A 23,632-nucleotide genomic window follows, 5' to 3' on the forward strand; every position below is an offset into this window, starting at 1 on the left:
GCGTCGGAATGCACAATGAGCATGAATGGATGCAGATGATCAGACAGGATGCTTACGTACATGTCACCTATTAGAGGTCCTATATCACTCCAACTGCACATTCTCCACACCACTATAGAGCCTCTATCAGCTTGAACAGTCCCCTGCTGACATTCATGGTCCATGGACTCATGAGGTTGTCTCCATATCCTTACACACCCATCTGCTCGATACAGTTTGAAACGAGTGTCGTCCGACCAGGCAACATGTTTCCAGTCATCAACAGTCCGCTGTCAGTGTTGACGGATCCAGGCGAGGTGTAAAGCTTTGTGTCGTGCAGTCATCAAGGCTACACAAGTGGGCCTTCGGCTCCGAAAGCCCATATAGATGATGTTTCGTTGAATGGTTCGCACGCCGACTCTTGTTGAAGGCCCAGCAGTAAAATTTTCAACAATTTGCTGAAGAGTTGGACTTCTGCCACATTGAACGATTCGCTTCAGTTGTCATTGGTCCCGTTCTTGCAGGATTTCTTTCGACCGCAGGGATGTCGGAGATTTGATGATTTACCGGATTCCTGATATTCACGGTACACTCGTGGAATGGTCGTACGGGAAAATCCCCACTTCTTTCGCTACTTCGGAGATGCTGTGTCTCATCGCTCGTGCACCGACTATACCACATTCAAACTCACTTAAATCTTGATAACGTACCGTTGTAGGAGCAGTAACCTGTCTAACAACTGTGCCAGACACTTGTTGTCTTACATAGGCGTTGCGACCGCAGCGCCGTTTCCATATCTCTATATTTGAATACGCAAGCCTATACCAGTTATTTTTTTTTCCTTTATTGGATTTCGATTCCCCCCGAAGGGGGTGGGCTGGCAGCAGCTTAGTACGCCGCTCTTCAGCCTACAGAATTTTTAAAACATAAGAAGATAAGGAGCAATAAAAACAGGCGATAAAACAGTGACGTAAAATGTAAACCGGCGGAAAATTGTGTAAACCTAAAACATAAAACTAATGGTGGGTAATGATAATAAAATACACAGGAAGCAGACAGGGAAAATGTAGACAGACAATTAAAAAACACGGCGACAGTCTGGATTCTGTTCGCAAGAGATATAAGAAAAATCACACCCTGCGACAGCATGATGTCCGTTCGCAATACTTCGGAAAAGACGCACAACACTTAACAATCACTAGGAACACTGCACTAAAAGGTTGGCACGAAAATGACACTCCACAGGAAAGGGCAGATGGGAGGGGGGACCTGGACAGAGGAGGAGGAAGAAAAAGGGGGGTGAGGGGAGGAAAAACGAAAGGCGGGGGGGGGGGACGACGACGAAGGGAGAGGACTCTGAAGGGGAGAGCAGGGTAGACGTGAGAGGGAATGCGGAAAGGCAGAGGAAGGAAAACGCAAAAGGACTCGGGGGAGAGAAGGGAGGCAGAGAGAGGGAAGACAGGGAAAAAACATTGTGGGGGGGGGGGGAGGGGAAGAGGGAGCCCGGGAAAAGGACAAAGGAGAGGACGGGGGGGGGTGAGGATATGAGTTGATAGGAGGGGTAAATGGAGGGAGAGAGGGCATCATCCAGGAGGGGGAGTTGACGGAAGCCACCTTGGAAAAACCAGTTCCTCTAAAGCTTCAGTGTATATGCCTATAGTCAGTAAATTCCTCTGCAGTTACCAACTGCTTTTTGAAATGTAGAGGTTTCAGATCTTGAAGAGATTGTTGCAGCTGATGCCAGTGTTACTGCAGACCAACAGCGGCGTGGTGATGGGCCGGCTGCAGGTGGCCGAGGTGGCCGTGTACTCGCGCAGTGACTGCAACCGCGCCCTGGACGGCGCGCTCACCTCTATCAACCTCTGCGCCGGCGCCCCAGAGGGCGGCAGGGGCAGTGCACGGTGAGTGGCAGCGCACCTCAGCTGAAGGCCGGCAGGACCAAAGTGCATCTAGAGAGCTCAGGCCAGCCACGGCACCATGAACTTTCGTGGCGGTACCTACTTTGCTCCTTTATGTTGTTATAGCAGACGGTGATTCGTATAGTGTTTATCACCTTGGATTGGGCTCGTTGTTTATGAAACATAGAAACTCAACGGAATTATAGTACATATCCCTCATAATGGATCACACTATTTTTAGTAATCTCTAATAATGACCTACCGATAATCTAGAAAGCTCCATGGAACTACCACCGTTGATGCTATTGTATATTCAGGGTGGTCCATTGATCGTGACCGGGCCAAATATCTCACGAAATAAGCATCAAACGAAAAAACTACAAGGAACGAAACTCGTCTAGCTTGAAGGGGGAAACCAGATGGCGCTATGGTTGGCCCGCTAGATGGCGCAGCCTTAGGTGAAACGGATATCAGCTGCGTTTTTTTTAAATAGAAACCCCCATTTTTATTACATGTTCGTGTAGTACGTAAAGAAATATAAATGTTTTAGTTGGACCACATTTTTCGCTTTGTGGTAGATGGCGCTGTAATATTCACAAACGTATAAGTACGTGGTATCACGTAACATTCCGCCAGTGCGGACGGTATTTGCTTCGTGATACACTACCCGTGTTAAAATGGACCGTTTACCAATTGTGGAAAAGGTCGATATCGTGTTGATGTATGGCTATTGTGATGAAAATGCCCAACGGGCGTGTGCTATGTATGCTGCTCGGTATCCTGGACGACATCATCCAACTGTCCAGACCGTTCGCGGGATAGTTACGTTATTTACGGAAACAGGAAGTGTTCAGCCACATGCGAAACGTCAACCACGACGTGCAACAAACGATGATGCCCAAGTAGGTGTTTTAGCTGCTGTCGCAGCTAATTCGCACATCAGTAGCAGACAAATTGCACGAGAATCGGGAATCTCAAAGCGTCGCTGTTGAGAATGCTACATCAACCTCGATTGCACCCGTACCATATTTCTATGCACCAGGAATTGCATGGCGACGACTTTGAACGTCGTGTACAGTTCTGCCATTGGGCACAAGAGAAATTACGGGACGGTGACAGATTTTTTGCACGCGCTCTATTTAGCGACGAAGCGTCATTCACCAACAGCGGTAACGTAAAGCGGCGTAATATGCACTATAGGGCAACGGAAAATCCACGATGGCTGCGACAAGTGGAACATCAGCGAACCTGGCGGGTCAATGTATGGTGCGGCATTATGGGAGGAAGGATAATTGGCCCCCATTTTATCGATGGCATTCCAAATGGTGCAATGTATGCTGATTTCCTACGTAATGTTCTACCAATGTTACTACAAGATGTTTCACTGCATGACAGAATGGCGATGTATTTCCAACATGATGCGGTTGAAGCGGTATTGAATAGGATATTTCATGACGGGTGGATTGGTCGTCGAAGCACCATACCATGGCCCGCACGTTCACAGGATCTGACGTCCCCGGATTTCTTTCTGTGGGGAAAGTTGAAGGATATTTGTTATCGTGATCCACCGACAATGCCTGACAACATGCGTCAGCGGATTGTCAATGCATGTGCGAATATTAAGGAAAGCGAACTACTCGCTGTTGAGAGTACTGTCGTTACGCGTATTGCCAAATGCACTGAGGTTGACGGACATCATTTTGAGCATTTATTCCGTTAATGTGGTATTTGCAGGTAATCACGCTGTAACAGCATGCGCTCTCAGAAATGGTAAGTTCAGAAAGGTACATGTATCACATTGGAACAACCGAAATAAAATGTTCAAACGTATCTAGGTTCTGTATCTTAATTTAAAAAAACCTACCTGTTACCAACTGTTTGTCTAAAATTGTGAACAAATCTTTGTGACTATTACAGCGCCATCTATCACAAAGCGAAAAAAGTGGTCCAACAAAACCATTCATATTTCTTTACGTATTACACGAATATGTAATAAGAAATGGGGGTTCCTATTTTAAAAAAACGCAGTTGATATCCGTTTGACCTAAGGTTGCGCCATCTAGCGGGCCAACCATAGCGCCATCTAGTTTCCCCCTTCAAGCTAGACGAGTTTCGTTCTTTGTAGGTTTTCCGTTTGACGCATATTTCGTGATATTTGACCCAGTCACGATTAATGGATCACCCTGCATAACATTACAATCTGCAAACGTCCTGCATCAACCGAAACGGGCTGTAACGGTCATCGGCTTTAAGTCGTGATGCAACTATGTTAAGTTAAGCGACATCATGGTTGCCGGCGTATTTGAAGTGGACCGTGTTTGAAGAGGGCGTTTTTAGTATGTTGTGCTGCTCTCTGGTGTTCAGTGTCAATCTTTCAAATTTACTTTTGAATTTTGTTTTTGGGATACAGGACAAGTGTAGTGTTGTTTGTCAGGCGTTGTATACTAACTATATACTTTGTAGTGGAATTGTATTTGTGGAACTTGTTAGTGAGTTACCACAGTGTCGGTAGCTACTGGCTACAGATTTGTTTCCTGGTGTGGAATTGCTAGATCGCCTTGGTGTAATGGTTGGAGATTTGATTTTGCTTTGTATTTGTTTCGATGAGAAAATCCACCAGTATGTCGCTTAGGATGACTGTTTATAATATTGCTTTACTTACTTATTAAATGTGTTAGTGTGTGTGTGAGCTCTTTGTGCCATGTACATTTACATGATGGCTGATTTCCGTCGGTTATTATGTGTCAACATTTTTTATTATAAGAAGTATGGTGTGAATTTACGTGTGTTTAGTTTATGTGCGTTATTATGTTTTGTTTGTATACGGAATTTTTTTGTGAATATGTATGTTCTGTTATTACTTGCAGTTAATAATTATTAATTAAGACTGATGCGTAGCTTCGAGATTGGTCTAACTTATGGTTAAGTCAGGTTTTGAATAACAGTGAGATGAATAAGTTTTTTTGCGTTGTTGAGCATGGTCTAGTTGTGTAGGTGATGTGAAGGTTTTTGTGCCAGTTTTTGGAACAAGTTGTGGTATCGTGGTATCGTGGACTTCGTTTGATCTACAGAGATCAAGTGAAGTTTTCGATGCTAGCCTTTGGAGGTAGTTGTGGTTTCATGGCATCGTGGTCTTCGTCCGAGGTGAAGAGAATTTCCGATACCAATTTTGTGTATTTCGAGCAATGTTGGCTTACTGAATTTTTGAGTACGTTTTTGGAAATAACTTGACAAAGGGATATGAACCACGAACAGCAGCCCTTCACGACATCGATGTAAACGTATTAACTGAATCAGACGATGCATTAAAGCCGTGGAAAGAATATTTTGACGACTTATTGAACACCCCGGCACCAGAAAACAACCTGGACGAAACTTACCCTACAACAACTGAACCTTTTGTAAACGATCTAACATTCGAAGAGGTAACCAACAGTTTGAAAAAACTGAAAAACCACAAAGTGGCAAGAACTGATGGAATAGCAGGGGAATTTGCTGAAATATGGCGATCATAAACTTCACGAGAAATTGTTTCGTCTGATTGTTAAAATTTGGCAAGATAAAAAGATACCAGATGAATGGAGGGAATCAGTCATTTTTCCTACACAGAAGAAAAGAGATAAACGAGACTGCAGGAATTGCAGAGGAATATTACTACTGGTCACTGGATACAGAGCACTGTCATATATGTAAGACTCACCCCCTATACATAACAGGGGATTACGAGAATGTGCGACGTAACGCGCTCTTTCGCACATCGACGGCGACATAAATTGTCCACCTACCTCGATACTGCTGCAGATCTGTACACGTAACTCCTGACTGCAGCTACTTAAGAGATCTCAGAAAAGCATTGGCGAAGAAACTGAAATTTCATAACTACACGCCGGAGGTCGCTATAAGTACCAAAAGCTGAAAATAGTCTTGTGAACTCTAAAGAACAAATCGGAAATGGGTTGCTGTTCAAATTTCTAAGTTCAAAGGTCCTTTTAAACTTGCCTTAAGATTTTTGTATTGCTATTAAGCATGATGATCAGCCCACATGTGTTCAAATCATTAAAGCTTCTGTCCACAGTCCTCGTCACACTGAAACAGTCAGAACTTTTTCTATCCAATCCCGAAATCATTTACGAGAGTAACACAGTCAATTAACTGCTATTTACTTTTGCACTCAGCATTCAGTGGTTGTCCTTAAATAAAGTTTTTGCTCACCATATATACTCAGTAAAAAAAGTTTACATAGTACCGCCACGCTTTTAGTTCAAAGTTTACACACGCGATTTTCTCCAGAGCAAAATATCTCTCGACTCTTAAAATTTCACATATAGTTAATGGTAAAAACCAGCTACCTTTATCACTGTACCGAAACGCGGAAGTCACAATATCACTTCATTTTCCACATAATGGGTTCGGACACTTTCAGCATGACCGTCTCCTTTGAAAGCTAGTCCACCACTTCCTTCATCTCTCTCGCCTTCACAAGCACCTCTGTCTCCTGCGTTAAGTGGCAAACCGTCTCACTTCTTATTCGCTGTACAGAATTACGGCCAATCAGAACTGACTTTCAGGGCAGCTCGCGCCAAATCTAGCAAGAATCAACCACTGCTCTCAGCTCATTGACGTGATTAAAATAAGCAACTCAAAACTCTCTTGTTAAACAAATAAAATGAATTAAACCTTAAGCTGTACTTTACGTTTGGAATTTAACTATATAGTCGCGAACGTTCTGGCTGTCTCTTACATATTCAAATTTGCTTGGACATCCGTCATCCACTAGTAGGGGAACCACTGGTGGATTCGTTCCCACGATACAAAGCTGGAACACTTGCAAGTTCCTATAGAGAATTACAAACTGAAAATTTAGTATTGGCGAATGTCCCACATACACTCACACAAGTACTCTCTTTCACACTCACCCAAACACTAAACATAAATATCTACTTGAAATTCTTAAAGTTATTACTACAGCAAAATTACGAAAGGTTTTCTGAAATGAGAACTTTCCAAATTTGAAACTAAACACTGAAGGTGCTATCATATCTTTTCAAATAGTCACAGTTGGTGAACTATTAACGTATATATATATATATATATATATATATATATATATATATATATATATATATATATATATATATATATATATATATACAGGGCTATTACAAATGATTGAAGCGATTTCATAAATTCACTGTAGCTCCATTCATTGACATATGGTCACGACACACTACAGATACGTAGAAAAACTCATAAAGTTTTGTTCGGCTGAAGCCGCACTTCAGGTTTATGCCGTCAGAGCGCTCGAGAGCGCAGTGAGACAAAGTGGCGACAGGAGCCGAGAAAGCGTATGTCGTGCTTGAAATGCACTCACATCAGTCAGTCATAACAGTGCAACGACACTTCAGGACGAAGTTCAACAAAGATCCACCAACTGCTAACTCCATTCGGCGATGGTATGCGCAGTTTAAAGCTTCTGGATGCCTCTGTAAGGGGAAATCAACGGGTCGGCCTGCAGTGAGCGGAGAAACGGTTGAACGCGTGCGGGCAAGTTTCACGCGTAGCCCGCGGAAAATTGGCTCATGCCACAACTGGAGACCGACAGCGCCGACTTCATCTTTCAACAGGATGGTGCTCCACCGCACTTCCATCATGATGTTCGGCATTTCTTAAACAGGAGATTGAAAAACCGATGGATCGGTCGTGGTGGAGATCATGATCAGCAATTCATGTCATGGCCTCCACGCTCTCCCGACTTAACCCCATGCGATTTCTTTCTGTGGGGTTATGTGAAAGATTCAATGTTTAAACCTCCTCTACCAAGAAACGTGCCAGAACTGCGAGCTCGCATCAACGATGCTTTCGAACTCATTGATGGGGACATGCTGCGCCGAGTGTGGGAGGAACTTGATTATCGGCTTGATGTCTGCCGAATCACTAAAGGAGCACATATCGAACATTTGTGAATGCCTAAAAAAACTTTTTGAGTTTTTGTATGTGTGTGCAAAGCATTATGAAAATATCTCAAATAATAAAGTTCTTGTAGAGCTTCACGAAATCGCTTCAATCATTTCTAATAACCCTGTATATTGATTTAGTTTTTTAAGTGTCGGATAATTACGTTTTTTACTGATTTTTTTGTAACTCCCATATTATGACAGTTATTGATTTCAGATTTTGACAGATTGTTCGTTTACACAACAGAAGGTTATGTACCTAATATGAAGTTCCTCAGGCTATTTCTAGATCAGTTATTAATTTTTATAATTCCAGAGAATGTAACTACTCTGTAAGCTCCTCTCCGCTACTTTCACACGCTGCAGTCACGCCATATGGTCATGACGCACGACTGCAGGACACAGCTCGCCCGTTGCAGATCGTATAAGATTCTGACTGCTTACACTGGAGCCCAAATACATTCATACAAGAAAGCTTTAATAGACAAATTGGCGATTGCGCCCTAGCTGCGACACCTCAAATGGTATTCGGAAAAATAATCGCAAATCAACAATCGATGGATATTCTCCATCAGGACCATCAACGGTAACATTTGGCAATACGACAAGAGCTTTTATTACCTGTTCACAGACTTTCAGGAGACCTACGATTCGGTGCACAGAGCAACTTTTTGGGAAATCATGGCAGAATATGGATTCCCCAAGAAATTCTTCAGTTTGTCAAAATATGTATGGAGAAGGCAGTAATCAGAGTGACATACTGTGGCTCATTATCGGACTGTTTCGAGAACAAAACTGGACTGAAGCAAGATGATGCGCTATCGCCACTTACCTACAACCTTATCATGAAAAAAGTGATAAGAGAAACCAAACGAGAAACAAACGGAAAAATTACAGGTAAACAACCAAAAATACTGGCCTATGCAGATGCCACAGTTTTAACAGGAAACTGCAGTGGTGAAACTGAAATGCTATTCAGGAAGCTAAATGGAACCGCCATGAAAATAGGTCTAAAATTTATGATGAAAAAACAAAATACGTGATTATACGAAGGGGAATATGAATACAGGGCAATGCGATAACGTTCACATAGAAAACTACACTTTCAAGAACACTCTCAACTTCAAATATGTTGGTGTAAATACAAATAGCTGTAATAGAAGGCAAGTAGAATACCAAAACCAGAATTCGGAACGCAAAAAAAGTTTATTTTTTTCCTCCAAAAGCTTCTATCCTCCAAGCTCTTGACCAGAAAAACCAACACGACACTTTATAATAAAATAATGAGGCCAGTACCGCTATGCGGAGCCGAACCATGGAGCATGACCAAGAAAGAAGAGCACCAACTCTCAGCCTTCGAAAATAAGGTTTACAGAAAAATCTTTGGGCCAAAATTTGACCAAGCAACACAAAGAAGGATTTGGAGACCCAAGGAAGAACTAATCAAGCTAGCCGGTGAACCCTCGGTAGTGAAACGTGCCAAAACGAGACGTATGCAATGGGCGGGCCACGTTGTCAGAAGGTATCCCAGCGGAATAGTCCGTCACGTATATGACAAGAAGATTCAAGGCTCAAGACCACCTGGTGGACCTAGAAGCAGGTGGCAACAGGAGGGGACCACCGACTCCAGAGTACTGGGTACCTCTGATTAAGATGTGGCTCCACAAGACAGGAAAAACTGGAAGCAGATAATGAGAGCCGCGCCGCATCGTCACGTCCAGAAGAGCCCAATGAAGTGAATGAGTGTTTTTGTTTGGGTACGTATTAACTATTAGAAACGTCGTTTGTTTTATTTACCCTGGCCAAAACTCCCCAATTCGCGCAGTTGTCCTTTCAGTTTCATCTTCTTGTAATTATTTTTATTTCATATAAAGGGATTGTTTTCCTCTGTTCCCGTCTTGGACGCGTGATACCATCATGTGTGTGCATAAGACTGAATGGCGGTGTCCACCACCTTGTTGACACCACAAGTCAAAGTTGATGTCCAGTACCGGAAGTTTAGGCTATTCCAACGGCCACATGGACTAGGTAACTGCTCTACCCACGTTTGACAAGTCGCTTAGAATTAGCAGTGCTAGAAAATTGTAGCAAATTATAGAAAGACCTGCAATAGATTGACGCTTGCTCCAGGGATTTGCAGTTGACTCTGAACATAAACGAATATAAAGTATTGTGCATGACATCTACATCTACAGCTACATGGTTACTCTGCAATTCATACTTAAGTTCCTGGCAGAGGGTTCATCGAACCATTTTCATACTACTTGTCTGCCATTCCACTCTCGAATGTCCCGTGGGAAAAAGGAACATCTAAATCTTTTCGTTCGAGCTCTGATTTCTCTTATTTTATTATGATCAGCGTGGCATTTGCATCGTAGTCGTTTCCCAACTCCAGCGCCTTTGTACTCGCTAGCGTGTGAGACGTCTCATCTCCTTTCAGCCACTTCCAATAACACGCTGTCTCAGGCGATTGCGCTTGCCGTCTACATCATCGCCAGATGCCACACAAGCGCGTGAAATGGGTTGCCGGGCTGCTAGGCGCTGCAGGCCATCTGTCCCGAGCCCACGTCGGTGCCGTGGTAGAGCGCTCGCTCCTGGTCGTTGCAGCCCACACCGTACCCCACAGTTTCAACATTTGATCGAGACTATCAAGTTACACCAGTCTTTCCGTCGTTACCTATGACTGTTCATATTCACCATATTCGAAGAGAGACGACGACCTTGTTGCAAACACAGCTCTTTGTTAATATAGAGCAGGCCGCGGTGGCTGTGCGGTTCTAGGCGCTCCAGCCCGTAGCCGCGCTGCTGCTACAGTCGCAGGTTCGAATCATGCCTCGGGCATGGGTGTGTGTGATGTCCTTAGGTTAGTTAGGTTTAAGTAGTTTTAAGTTCTAGGGGACTGATGACCACAGCAGTTGAGTCCCATAGTGCTCAGAGCCATTTGAACCATTTTTTGTTAATATAGGAACTTCGTCACAAGTGAAATCAGAGTCCAATGTACCTGAAAGTAGTGTGATAGGGCCGCTGCTGTTGACGTGTCTTTATTCTGCTCCACACCGGAGTGAACTCAAGCGAACGAGCAGTAGCGAACAAAAATTCTGTCTGGTGTAAACGGTAGGCGAGCGCGAATCTAACAGCATTCGGTCGCGCTTGGTTTACCTTCATTGGAGTTAGCTCGTTTTACGCTGCCTGTCGGTATTTTAGTAGACCATCACAGGAAGGGCGTATATTCTCCGCTTGGGCACTAGCAGCACAAAGAGCATTCGCCTATTATTTTGCGCGTGAACTGTTTTGTTGACGACACTAGTTACGTGAGTGGTGGTCCGGTCTGAAGCGAATGTAGTGTTGGCGATAGAAAAATATACAGCGTGTTAATTTTAACTGACGACATTCAAATATCTTGAAAACTATATATCGAATCAAAAGAAGTCATAATTCCAATTTGTTTGTCTAGGAGGGGGACATCGAAGATACCATCCTTGATGCTCCACCTGTGCGATGGTGGCGGGAGTGCAACTTTGAAATCTTCAGTAGGAACCCCCGTTTTCTTACTGCAGATTACGATTCTACTGCAAACTCTACAAACGTTTTGTCTAAAGTATTCTCTTCGTTTCGCCACAGATGACGCTGTAGTCAGAGGAACAGAAATGGTACCCAATCGTAATTAGTGACATACTACTCAATGGCCCTTGAATATCCAGTGGCACGTGGAACCACCACCTGCATGCTGCGACTGTACGAGAAGCCAGTAATTCATAACTTCTAATTTTAACCTTTTCGTAACGTTGTATTCCTCCGACATATCGAACAGCAGACTACTAGACGCTCCACTGTGGCCGTGGCTCGAGGCGAACGCTGCTCTACTTTTCCAATCGGTGTAAGTGTACGCTATCTTCAGTATACTTATTGATCCTTTTTCAAATGACCGTACACAGAACAAAGCATATCTGCGGAAGTGTCAGCTGCTTTGCTACACCGAGGATATCTACTTCCATGTTTCTCATCTTGGCAGTTGTTCTTGATTAGAATTCAGGAATATTTACTTCGTCTTCTTTGGTTAACGGAGTTTCGGAAAACCGTGTTGAATAACTCTGCTTTAGTGGCACCGTCATCAGTGACTTCACCGTTGTTCTCAGGCAGTGAAGGTATTGATTGCGTCTTGCCATTAGTGTGCTTTATGTATGACCAGAATCTCTTTGGGTTTCCTAGCAGATTTCGAGACAGAGTGTCGTTATGGAAATTATTAACAGCATCTCGCACTGAAGTACGCACTATATTTCGAACTTCTGTAAAACTTCGCCAGTCTTGGGGATTTTGAGATCTTTTAAATTTGGCATGCTTTCTTCGTTGCTTCTGCAGCAGCGATCTGACCTGTTCTGTGTGCCGTGGGGGATAAGTACCATCACTTATTAATTTATGTGGTATATATATCTTTCAATTGCCGTCGATACTATCTCTTTGAAATCATTCCACATCTTTTCTACAATTACGTGATCAGATCGGAAGAAGTGGAAACTGTCTCTTAAAAAGGCGTTAAGAGCATTTTTATCAGCTTTTTTTAAATAGTTGTATATTGCGTTTCTTTTTTATAGTTGTGGGTGGTACGGTATTCAGCCTAGCAATTTACAACTACAATACCGATCGTTTCTACAACTACCTTACTGTATTTCACCTGCCCCCTTTTAGATGAACATCCTTTCTTTGGTTTCCTGAGACCCTCCATCCTAAAAAGCCACCCGGTCGCTTCCACGCAGCACTCGCTACCCTTGTAGCCGCTTCCTGTGTGTAATGGATTCCTGACCTATTAAGCGGAACCTGGGAACCCACCACCCGATGGCGCAAGTCAAGGAATCAGCAGCCTACACGGTCACAGAACCGCCTGAGCCTCTGATTCAGACCCTCCATTCGGCTCTGCACCAAAGGGCCAGAGTCGGTTCTGTCGACGGTGATGCAGATGGTGGGCTCCTCATTAATCTCTCAAGCAAGACTGGCAGTCTTCGCCATTTCCGTTAGCCGCCCTAAACTAGAAAGAATCTCCTCCGATCTAAAGTGACACCCGTCATTGGTGCTGACATGGGCCACCACCTGCAGTTGGCTGCACCCTGTACTCTTCATGGCATCCGGAAGCACCCTTTCCACATCCGGAATGACTCCCCCCGGTATGCATACGGAGTGCACACTGGATGCCTTCCCCTCCTTGGCAGCATGCTCCTAAGGGGCCCCATTACGCGCCTAACGTTGGAGATCCAAACTACCAGGAAACACACCCTCTGTGAATGCCCAGACCTTGCTGGCCGAGAAGCTTCCTGTGGAACAGGGTGGACGACTGTATCTGGCTCAGAAGCTTCGTCAGCCACAGATAACGCCCGAAACCTGTTAGTCAGACGAACCGGGGACGTCCTACTAATTCTGTTCGCAACAGTTTTCGCTGACGTTATCCACACTTGCCACTGAATGTTGCTACAAAAATATATCATTGTAGGACACATAATTCAGGAGATATGACGTCATTAACACTGATATTCATGAGAAAGTGCTGCATCATGAATGACATTTTAATTTATTACCTCTTTACTACTAACTCTAGTCACAATACATTTCGCAGACAGCAGCACATATACCACCCTGAGTCTACCTGCAAAGTTATATCATTGTATGGCACATAAGACACGAGATACGAAGTCATAAACATCAAGCTGCGTCAAAACGAAACTGTAGGGCTAAATTTGCTTGGTATGGAAGTGAAATATATGTAAAAATACGATTGAAATGTGTTAAATATGTATTAAATATATTTCACATGTGCTTATGTGAGGAAAGCTAGGAATAAAAAACTCATCCTAAACCCCAGAAACCATTTCAATCGAATTTGGTACACATATGAGTTACAATCTGGATGGAAATATTGCGGGGGTAAGAACCACCAGCCTCCTATTGAGGTGGGTGTGGATAAAGAGATGGACAGACAGCGTGGGGGGAAGGAGAAGATCGGTACAGATAGGGGGTGGAGTGGACAGAGACAGCGGAGGGGAAAATTGACAGAAAGAGGGGAGAGGAGGAGATGGAGAGAAGAAGGAAAGGTGAGGAGATGGACAGACAGAGGAAGGAAGAGTCAGGCAGAGCACTGGGGAGGAGGAGGTGGACAGAAAGAACGGGAGGAGGAAATGAACAGAGAAAGGGAAGAGGAGGAAATGGGCACAGAAAAGAAAGGGGAAGAGATGAACAGGGAGAGGAGGAGGAGGAGGAGATGAACGGAGAGAGGGGGTATCGTGTATCGTACTGGGGACCTAGAAGCGACGGAGAGGCTTCGTCCTATTGTGGCCTCAGTGGTTTACACCCCACAAAAGGGCCACAGCAGTCCATCCACCCCACCGCCGCCCCACACCGAACCCAGGGTTATTGTGCAATTCGGTCCCCAGTGGATCTCCCCCCCCCCCTCCCCCCTGGGAACTTCTCATACCAGACGAGTATAGCCCCAAATGTTTGCGTAGTAGAGTAATTATGGTGTACGCGTATGTGGAGACAGTGTTTATGCAGCAATCGCCGACATAGTGTAACTGAGTCATAATAAAGGGAACCAGCCCGCATTCGCCGAGGCAGATGGAAAACCGCCTTGAAAACCATCCACAGGCTGGCTGGCACACCAGACCTCGACACTAACCCACTGGGCGGATTCGTGCTGGGGACCGGCACGCCTTCCCGCTCGGGAAGCAGTGCGTTAGACCGCGCGGCTAGCCGTGCGGTGGTGGGAGAGGGTGGTGGAGACGGACAGAGATATGGGAAGGACGAGATGGACTAACAGAAGATAGGAATAAATTCTACATACACAGGCAATCCGTGTAATCAGCTAATTACTTATAGACTTTACAGGTATTCTGCACTAACTTTTAGATTGTTTTTGTCATTAATAATTTGAACATTTGTCCCTTATTTGATTTATATGTTTTCATTTGATATAGTATATGTAAAGGATAATTCGCAATGTCCTCTACGTCACTAAACACCTCCGCTACTACCTTACCTAGTCGGCAGTGCAGATCTCCCGCATCGTGGTATTTGACCCCTTTAGTCTTAGAATCTAGACATACTCACGTATACTCAGGCATTACTGTATGAGAGTAACGACGTGCTATACAGCTTACCTTTTAATATTGCTATGTCTCGTATGTCACAGTTCCAAATAAATAAAATTTATTTACAGATACCAGAAGCAGATACCAGTGGGCACACACTGAATGAAACTCCGTGTGTAAAGTTCCAAACAATATAAGGGGGATAATAAACTTTGGTGGACCAGTACGTGGATAAGTTAAAGAAATATCTCAGCTTTACCTGTCTTGCACTTAGGAGTCCCCTTTATTTTGCCGAGTTACATATTTGGCGTACTTTCCCTCAGTAATTCTGCGTGGCGTAACTTCCTTTGACAATGCAGCTTAGGTAAAAAATGTTTTAATTTTACAGAAGCAACCAGTAAGAATTTTTGTAAATATGATAACTAAAGAGCTTGCAGTAGCCTCCTTAACGGTCTTGGGAATTTTACACTTACTATTCTTACATTTACAGGCTATCAGTTTTTGTGATGAGATTGAGTTTAGGATGAACTTGAAATTCAAAACCACAATACTAGAAGAAAAATTAATTCCACATAGAATGTATATCTCTATGTAGCGTTCAAAATGGAGTTTAGTTTCTGGCTGATGGTGGATGGCTCAGGTAGTGTGGCAGCCATTGAAATCAGGCATGTTATGTTCAGCTGCATGTTGAGAGGCAGGTTGTCTACTTTTCTCTTCGTCATAGTTTGTCAGCGTTCGTTCATCCTGGCTGGGAGTCATACCAACATAAAAACCGTGCGATAATTGGTGCATCCTAGCGCATGCTCTAATTGCCCTACTGCTAATAGAAAGATAGTTATTTCGATATTTAGTTTCACAGTTTCCGTGTGGCATTTAGTGCTTTTTGCAACTTATCCTCATTTCCCACACAGCTACTACGAAACTTTGATGCAAAATTGATTTACACTCTCACAAATTAAAAAAAAGACCTTAGTATTTATTTGACAGATGGCAGTTCCGTTTTAGTTATTCATGCGAGTAATACCCCAGTAAGTACATTTTCTCATAAATTATCTGAAGACGAAGTTACTGCGTTACTTACAACTGCTACCTTCCCTCACAAATGCAAGACGACTGGGGTGGTTCGGGTTGTGTCGTGTCCGCCGCTCGTGGTCTCGCGGTAGCGTTCTCGCTTCCCGAGCACGGGGTCCCGGGTTCGATTCCCGGCGGGGTCAGGGATTTTCACCTGCCTCGAGATGACTGGGTGTTTGTGTTGTCCTCATCATTTCATCATCATCCAGGAAAGTGGCGAAATTGGACTGAGCAAAGGTTGGGAAATTGTACGGGCGCTGATAAACACGCAGTTGAGCGCTCCAGAAACCAAACATCATCTCGGGTTGTGTCGTAAATGAAACGTCAAGGTTCGCTCTTACTGTCTGTTTATCTTGCTTGGGTGCAGTCTGTGGAATAATAAAGCACTAATTTCAGGGAACTAACATAAATAACGTGTCTACTTTAGGCAATAAAATGTTTTAGTCATTGAGAAATATGATTTTGCGAAAGTGATAGTTTTTCTTTTTTTCTTCGACTTTCACATTCTGAGGGCCGTGAGACGCCACCTCCGTTTATCCTTCTGAGTCACAAATTTCATTTTTCTATGTAGCTGGCCCAAACTGGTGAGGTAGGGGGGAGGGGGAGTGGGAGAGCCTAAGAAAAATCACAAAAATTTCGGAAATTGCCTTGTAAGAGTGATTCAGTGTATCTGTTTCATCAAACGTAGTTTGTGTTGTATCTTTTGGTGATTCCATATTATAGGCTTTTTTCACCCAGGTGAAGTTACTTTCACAGAAACAAGATAGTGAAATCATAATTACATTATTACTCTGTAATGCGCCGCCAGAGATCAACGGTTTCTTGTGCCAATATAGTCAGAAAAAATCTCTGAACAACCTCTGAAGCGTTCTCGGTGAAATTCGGATTCATCCTGTGTAAATTTGTAATTTAGTACAGTTTTTAATTTTCAGTTCTACTTTACTAGTATAATCATCTTGTGGTGTTGCATTTCCTACTTCTTATCTCCGTGCCTGCTATGAAAATAGCACGAGGAATTCTGCCTTATGCGAGACACTTGTTCCGTTTTGTTTTACCCAGACATATTTCAGCACTTTTTGTTCTATCTTCAGCGGTTATTTTTATTTTCTTACTATAAAATTGTTGTTACATATTAACATTTAGCGACACTTTCGGTACATAATATTTACAATTGTGAATAAATAATTGTTATAAAATATTACACATTATATGTTCATAGTTGACAGCTGAGATATGTCTTAACGACCTAATGATAAAAGATTATGTCTAAAGTTCTAGTTATAGCTTAATTGGCAACAGAGTGGATGTATGTATTAGTTTACGTACCTTACATGATGCTATTGGATATTTATGTTGGTAGCTAGTCTGCTACACAATATACAACTTCTCATCTGCAAACAGCAAAACGTAATTTTTATTTTATATCATTTTTGTTTATTATGCATGAGACAGGGTTATAGCCTCTTCCCGACGTTATTCAATCTGTATATTGAGCAAGCAGTAAAGGAAACAAAAGAAAAATTCGGAGTAGGAATTAAAATCCATGGAGAAGAAATAAAAACTTTGAGGTTTGCCGATGACATTGTAATTCTGTCAGAGACAGCAAAGGACTTGGAAGAGCAGTTGAACGGAATGGACAGTGTCTTGAAAGGAGGATATAAGATGAACATCAACAAAAGCAAAACGAGGATAATGGAATGTAGTCGAATTAAGTCGGGTGATGCTGAGGGAATTAGATTAGGAAATGAGACACTTAAAGTAGTAAAGGAGTTTTGCTACTTGGGGAGCAAAATAACTGATGATGGTCGAAGTAGAGACGATATAAAATGTAGACTGGCAATGGGAAGGAAAGCGTTTCTGAAGAAGAGAAATTTGTTAACATCGAGTATAGATTTAAGTTTCAGGAAGTCATTTCTGAAAGTATTTGTATGGAGTGTAGCCACGTATGGAAGTGAAACATGGACGATAAATAGTTTGGACAAGAAGAGAATAGAAGCTTTCGAAATGTGGTGGTACAGAATAATGGTGGAGATTAGATGGGTAGATCACATAACTAATGAGGAGGTATTGAATAGAATTGGGGAGAAGAGGAGCTTGTGGCACAACTTGACAAGAAGAAGGGGCCGGTTGGTAGGACATGTTCTGAGACGTCAAGGGATCACAAATTTAGCATTGGAGGGCAGCGTGGAGGGTAAAAATCGTAGAGGGAGACCAAGAGATGAATACACTAAGCTGATTCAGAAGGATGTAGGCTGCAGTAGGTACTGGGAGATGAAGAAGCTTGCACAGGATAGAGTAGCATGGAGAGCTGCATCAAACTAATCTCAGAACTGAAGACCACAACAACAACAACAACAAACGATGCAATTTACAAACGGAAATGAGTACATATAAAGTTTTTTGTGTGTAACTTTAGACATAATATTATAAACAACACACAGTGCATCAGGTCGTTAATACATATCTCAACTGTGAACTATGAATAAATGAATGTATAACATTTTACAACAATTCATTACAATTGTAAATATTATGTACCAAAAGTTTCACTAAATGTTAATATGTAACAACAATTTTACAGGAATGAAATAAAAAATAGCCCGCTGAAGATAGCACAAGAAGTGCTGAAACATGTCTGGGTAAAACAAAACTAAAAAGGTGTCTTGCATAAGGCGGAATTCCTCGTCCTATTTACTAATACAGTTGTGTGATGAATGAACGTATCATGGCAAAGCATTCTCAGAACGGTGGGCTCATGTACTTAAGAGTTTCTTGTGTGCTGTGTCACTCCGAACGGTCCCTGTAAAGTTTAAAAGGTGGCACCACTTCAGTTGCGACGATGGAGAGCTGACGCGGAATGTCCTGAGAAGGCTCTTTACGCCGAAAACCCGTGAAGCTGCGAAACAGCGCGTAAAGCGGGCGTTTAATGAGGGGTGAGTATTTTTGTGAGGCGACATGAATCTCTGGAGAGGCCTTTCACGGGTTGTCGCCCGCCCGCGAAGGAGGGGCGCAGAGAAATTATGCTAATTGCCGGCGCTGCGCGGGACGGCAGTCTGGGCCGAGGCGCCTCTGCTGCAGAGCCGTTCTCCAGTCTGAATGCGTAATCTCAGCCGGCGGTATCACTCTGCTCCCGTCTCCTGTCCTGTCCCGTCGTGTCCTTCCAGGCCTCCTCTTAAACTGGAAGCAGCAGCAGGGAAATCTCTGCGACCACTTCTGCCTAACGAAGCTATCCACTGCGGCCTCTGTAGTGAACTCCTTGTTATGGGGAGCTGCCCCCGATTATTATCAGCTACAGTAGCAGGCTGACGATTACCTCACCAAATTTTGTTAGCAAAAAGTGAAGTAATATTTAAACTGGCGGAAAAAATCGTGTCACGAAGAACGAATTGTCTGACGTAAACGAAAGCCGGTAGGCGTGGTCCAAATGGTTGTGAGCACTATGGGACTTAACATCTGAGGTCATCAGTCCCCTGGAACTTAGAACTACTTAAACCTAACTAACCTAAGGACCCCCTTGAAACCTCCGGGCTGGTAGGCCGTGGTCAAGGTATAAAACTCTCTCCTGACGTTAGTTACCATGATTCCGGTAAACGAAGCTATCTTATGCATAGCGGATATTTTTCCTACAGATATTGTGGCATTATTACGACACTGCCTCACCACAACCTACTTTCAATACAATAATAGCTTTTATGAACAGATATGGGCAGTCCTCTCAGTCCTGCTGTGGCAAACTTATTTATTGAGACTTTTCAACAACGGGCGTTGCAGAGTGCCAGTAAGAGTCAAGCCGGATGGTATCGCTATGTCGATGACACGTTCGTAGTATGGACAAACTGATACTTCCCCTTAGAACAATTATACAAGACTGTCCTTAAACTGACACACAATACTTTTAGCGCAACGCAATCTGACTTTCAAAAATCCCTACAAAAAATGGCCCTGACTAACATTAACCTATACGTTTCACACATCACTTACCCCACAAAAATCTTGGTTACTCGAACTATTGCAATACAGCGAGCGCCACTACTGCCGGCTAAATAAAAGATTCAAACTACTGAAGGCACTAACTACTGATAGGCATAGTTAGCAAATGAAAGATTTTAATAGAGAACAAACAATGTATTTACCTTAATAGTGTTGAAAAATCATAATATACATAGCAATTCATAATATCCAGTATTACAAATTTCAAAACTCCGCGTGCCCGCATCTCGTGGTCGTGCGGTAGCGTTCTCGCTTCCCACGCCCGGGTTCCCGGGTTCGATTCCCGGCGGGGTCAGGGATTTTCTCTGCCTCGTGATGGCTGGGTGTTGTGTGCTGTCCTTAGGTTAGTTAGGTTTAAGTAGTTCTAAGTTCTAGGGGACTTATGACCACAGCAGTTAAGTCCCATAGTGCTCGGAGCCATTAGAACCATCAAAACTCCGCCATCTCTCTCCCCACATCCACCACTGCTGGCGGCTCACCTCCAACTGTGCAACGCTACGCGCTGTTCACGTCCAGCTGCCCAACACTACAATGGCAGACAACTATGCAAACTAGCCACAGACTGAACACAGCACAGCCAGTGATTTTCATACAGAGAGCGCTACGTGGCGGCGGCGTTACCAATAAAAGAACCTAAACAGCCTACATATAAGAACCTAAACAGCCTACTTACAACACGGAGCAGAGGAGTTGGTTGACACATTTAAACAGCATTAATCCGAAAATCCAATTCACTATGGAGACGGAAAGGAATGGGCAATTAAATTTCCTGGATGTGTCTGTGGTTAGACGACGGGACGGAACGTTGGGCCATAAGGTGTATAGAAAGCCCGCACATACTGATCGTTATCTACACAAAGATTCAAACCACCACCCTACACAAAAAAGAGGTGTAATGAAAATTTTGGTAGACAGAGCGTACAAACTTTGTGAACCTGTTTATTTAAAACATGAGATTGAACATCTACGGTCAACTTTCGTGAAGAATGGCTATTCTAGCAAGGATATAGATCGAGCACTTCGCTCTAGGCAAAGAATCAGGAGTAACGACGAACAACAGTCGCCCAAGGGAAAAGTTTTTCTTCCGTTCATTAGTAAGTTAACAGATCGCATTGGGAAAGTTTTAGGCAAGTATGAGGTGGAAACTATTTTCAGACCCACTAAGAAAATAAAAGAATTTTTAAGGTCGGCGAAAGATGCACGACACCCTTTGGTTACACCGGGGGTATATAAAATTCCTTGTAGTTGTGGACAGGTTTACATCGGTATCACAAAGCGAAGTGTGAACACCCGTCTTATTGAACATAAGAGGAATTGCCGCCTGGGTCACACGGATAAATCGGCCGTAGCGGAAAATGTTTACCAGGAAGGTGATCATGAAATAAAATTCAGCGAGACCAGCGTCATATCAAAAACCTCGCATTATTATGCACGATTGTATAGAGAGGCTATCGAGATTGACAAACATCGCATTAATTTTAACAGGAAAGACGAAGATGTTAAACTGGATAAAATTTGGATGTCAGCGTTGCACCGCAAGCGTGACGATCGATTACTTTCAATCGAGAATGTTGGCATTACCAGAGACAATCTCGTAGCCGACGCCACGTGATCGACAGTGGCGCCCTCTGTACTGCCTATATGATCAGCGCTTCCTCGAGTTCTCTTCGCAGTTCGCCGCTTTACCTCAGAGGATGTCTCCCGCAGTCGGAGACGAAACGTCAGGAGAGAGTTTTATACTTCGACCACGGCCTATCAGCCCGGAAGTTTTAAGTGAAGACAATACCGGCAGTGAAAGCTTACATTGTATAATTAACCTAAGGACATCACACACATCCATGCCCGAGGCAGGATTCAAACCTGCGACCGTAGGGGTCACGCGGTTCCAGACTGAAGCGCCTAGAACTGCTCGGCCACCTAGGCCGGCCCCGCTAGGCGGGTTTCTACACTAGTGGCCATTAAAATTGCTACACCACGAAGATGACGTGCTACAGACGCGAAACTTAACCGACCGGATAAAGATGCTGTGATGTGCAAATGATTAGCTTTTCAGAGCATTCACACAAGGTTGGCGCCGGTGGCGACACCTACAACGTGCTGACATGAAGAAAGTTTCCAACCGATTTCTCATTCACAAACAGCAGTTGACCGGCGTTGCCTGGTGAAACGTTATTGTGATGCCTCGTGTAAGGGGGAGAAATGCGTACCATCACGTTTCCGACTTTGATAAAGGTCGGATTGTAGCCTATCGCGATTGCGGTTTATCGTATCGCGACATTGCTGCTCGCGTTGGTCGAGATCCAATGGCTGTTAGCAGAATATGGAATCGGTGGGTTCAGGAGGGTAATGCGGAACGCCGTGCTGGATCCCAACGGCCTCGTATGACTAGCAGTCGAGATGACAGGCATCTTATCCGCATGGCTGTAACGAATCGTGCAGCCACGTCTCGATCCATGAGTCAACAGATGTGGACGTTTGCAAGACAACAACCATTTGCGCGAACAGTTCGACGACGTTTGCCGCAGCATGGACTATCAGCTCGGAGACCATGGCTGCGGTTACCCTTGACGCTGCATCACCTGCGATGGTGTACTCAACGACGAACCTGGTTACAAGAGTGGCAAAACGTCATTTTTTCGGATGAACTCAGGTTCTGTTTACAGCATCGTGATGGTCGCATCCGTGTTTGGCGACATCGCAATGAACGCACATTGGAAGCGTGTATTCGTCATCGCCATACTGGCGTATCACCCGGCGTGATGGTTTGGGGTGCCATTGGTTACACGTCACGGTCACCTCTTGTTCGCATTGACGGAACTTTGAACAGTGAACATTACATTTCAGATGTGTTACGACCCGTGACCCTACCCTTCATTCGATCCCTGCGAAACCCTACATTTCAGCAGGATAATGCACGACCGCATGTTTCAGGTCCTATACGGGCCTTTCTGGATAGAGAAAATGTTCGACTGCTGCCCTGCCCAGCACATTCTGCAGATCTCTCACCAATTGAAAACGTCTGGTCATTGGTGGCCGAGCAACTCGCTCGTCACAGTACGCCAGTCACTACTCTTGATGTATTGTGGTATCGTGTTGAAGCTGCATGGGCAGCTGTACCTGTACACGCCATCCAAGCTCTGTTTGACTCAATGCCCAGGCGTATCAAGGCCGTTATTACGGCCAGAGATGGTTGTTCTGGGTACTGATTTCTCAGGATCTATGCACCCAAATTTCGTGAAAATGTAATCACATGTCAGTTGTAGTATAATATATTTGTCCAATGAATACCCGTTTATCATCTGCATTTCTTCTTGGTGTAGCAATTTTAATCGTCAGTAGTGTACATCTGAAAGATGATGTCAGGCCAGACGCCGCTGTGAGGATGCAAATCACGTTTGCCTTAAATACGAGGTGCATTCAAGTTCTAAGGCCTCCGATTTTTTTTCTAATTAACTACTCATCAGAAATCGATGAAACTGGCGTTACTTCTCGACATAATCGCCCTGCAGACGAACACATTTTTCACAACGCTGACGCCGTGATTCCATGGCAGCGGCGAGGGCTACTTTAGGAGTCTGTTTCGACCACTGGAAAATCGCTGAGGCAATAGCAGCACGGCTGGTGAATGTGCGGCCACGGAGAGTGTCTTTCATTGTTGGAAAAAGCC

General features: G+C 43.9%; 1 protein-coding gene across 1 annotated transcript in view; it reads left to right on the forward strand.

The window, feature by feature from the left end:
* LOC126188378 (trypsin-1-like) overlaps nucleotides 1-1,884 on the forward strand; it is a 78,351-nt gene extending 76,467 nt beyond the window's left edge. Inside the window, exon 3 of the mRNA XM_049929977.1 lies at nucleotides 1,684-1,884. Within this exon, the coding sequence (XP_049785934.1) occupies nucleotides 1,684-1,884 (201 nt within the window). The remainder of the gene's footprint in view (nucleotides 1-1,683) is intronic.
* Nucleotides 1,885-23,632: the final 21,748 nt, after the last annotated feature.

The sequence above is a fragment of the Schistocerca cancellata genome, chromosome 5 (assembly GCF_023864275.1).
Source record: "Schistocerca cancellata isolate TAMUIC-IGC-003103 chromosome 5, iqSchCanc2.1, whole genome shotgun sequence".
Lineage (NCBI taxonomy): Eukaryota > Metazoa > Arthropoda > Insecta > Orthoptera > Acrididae > Schistocerca > Schistocerca cancellata.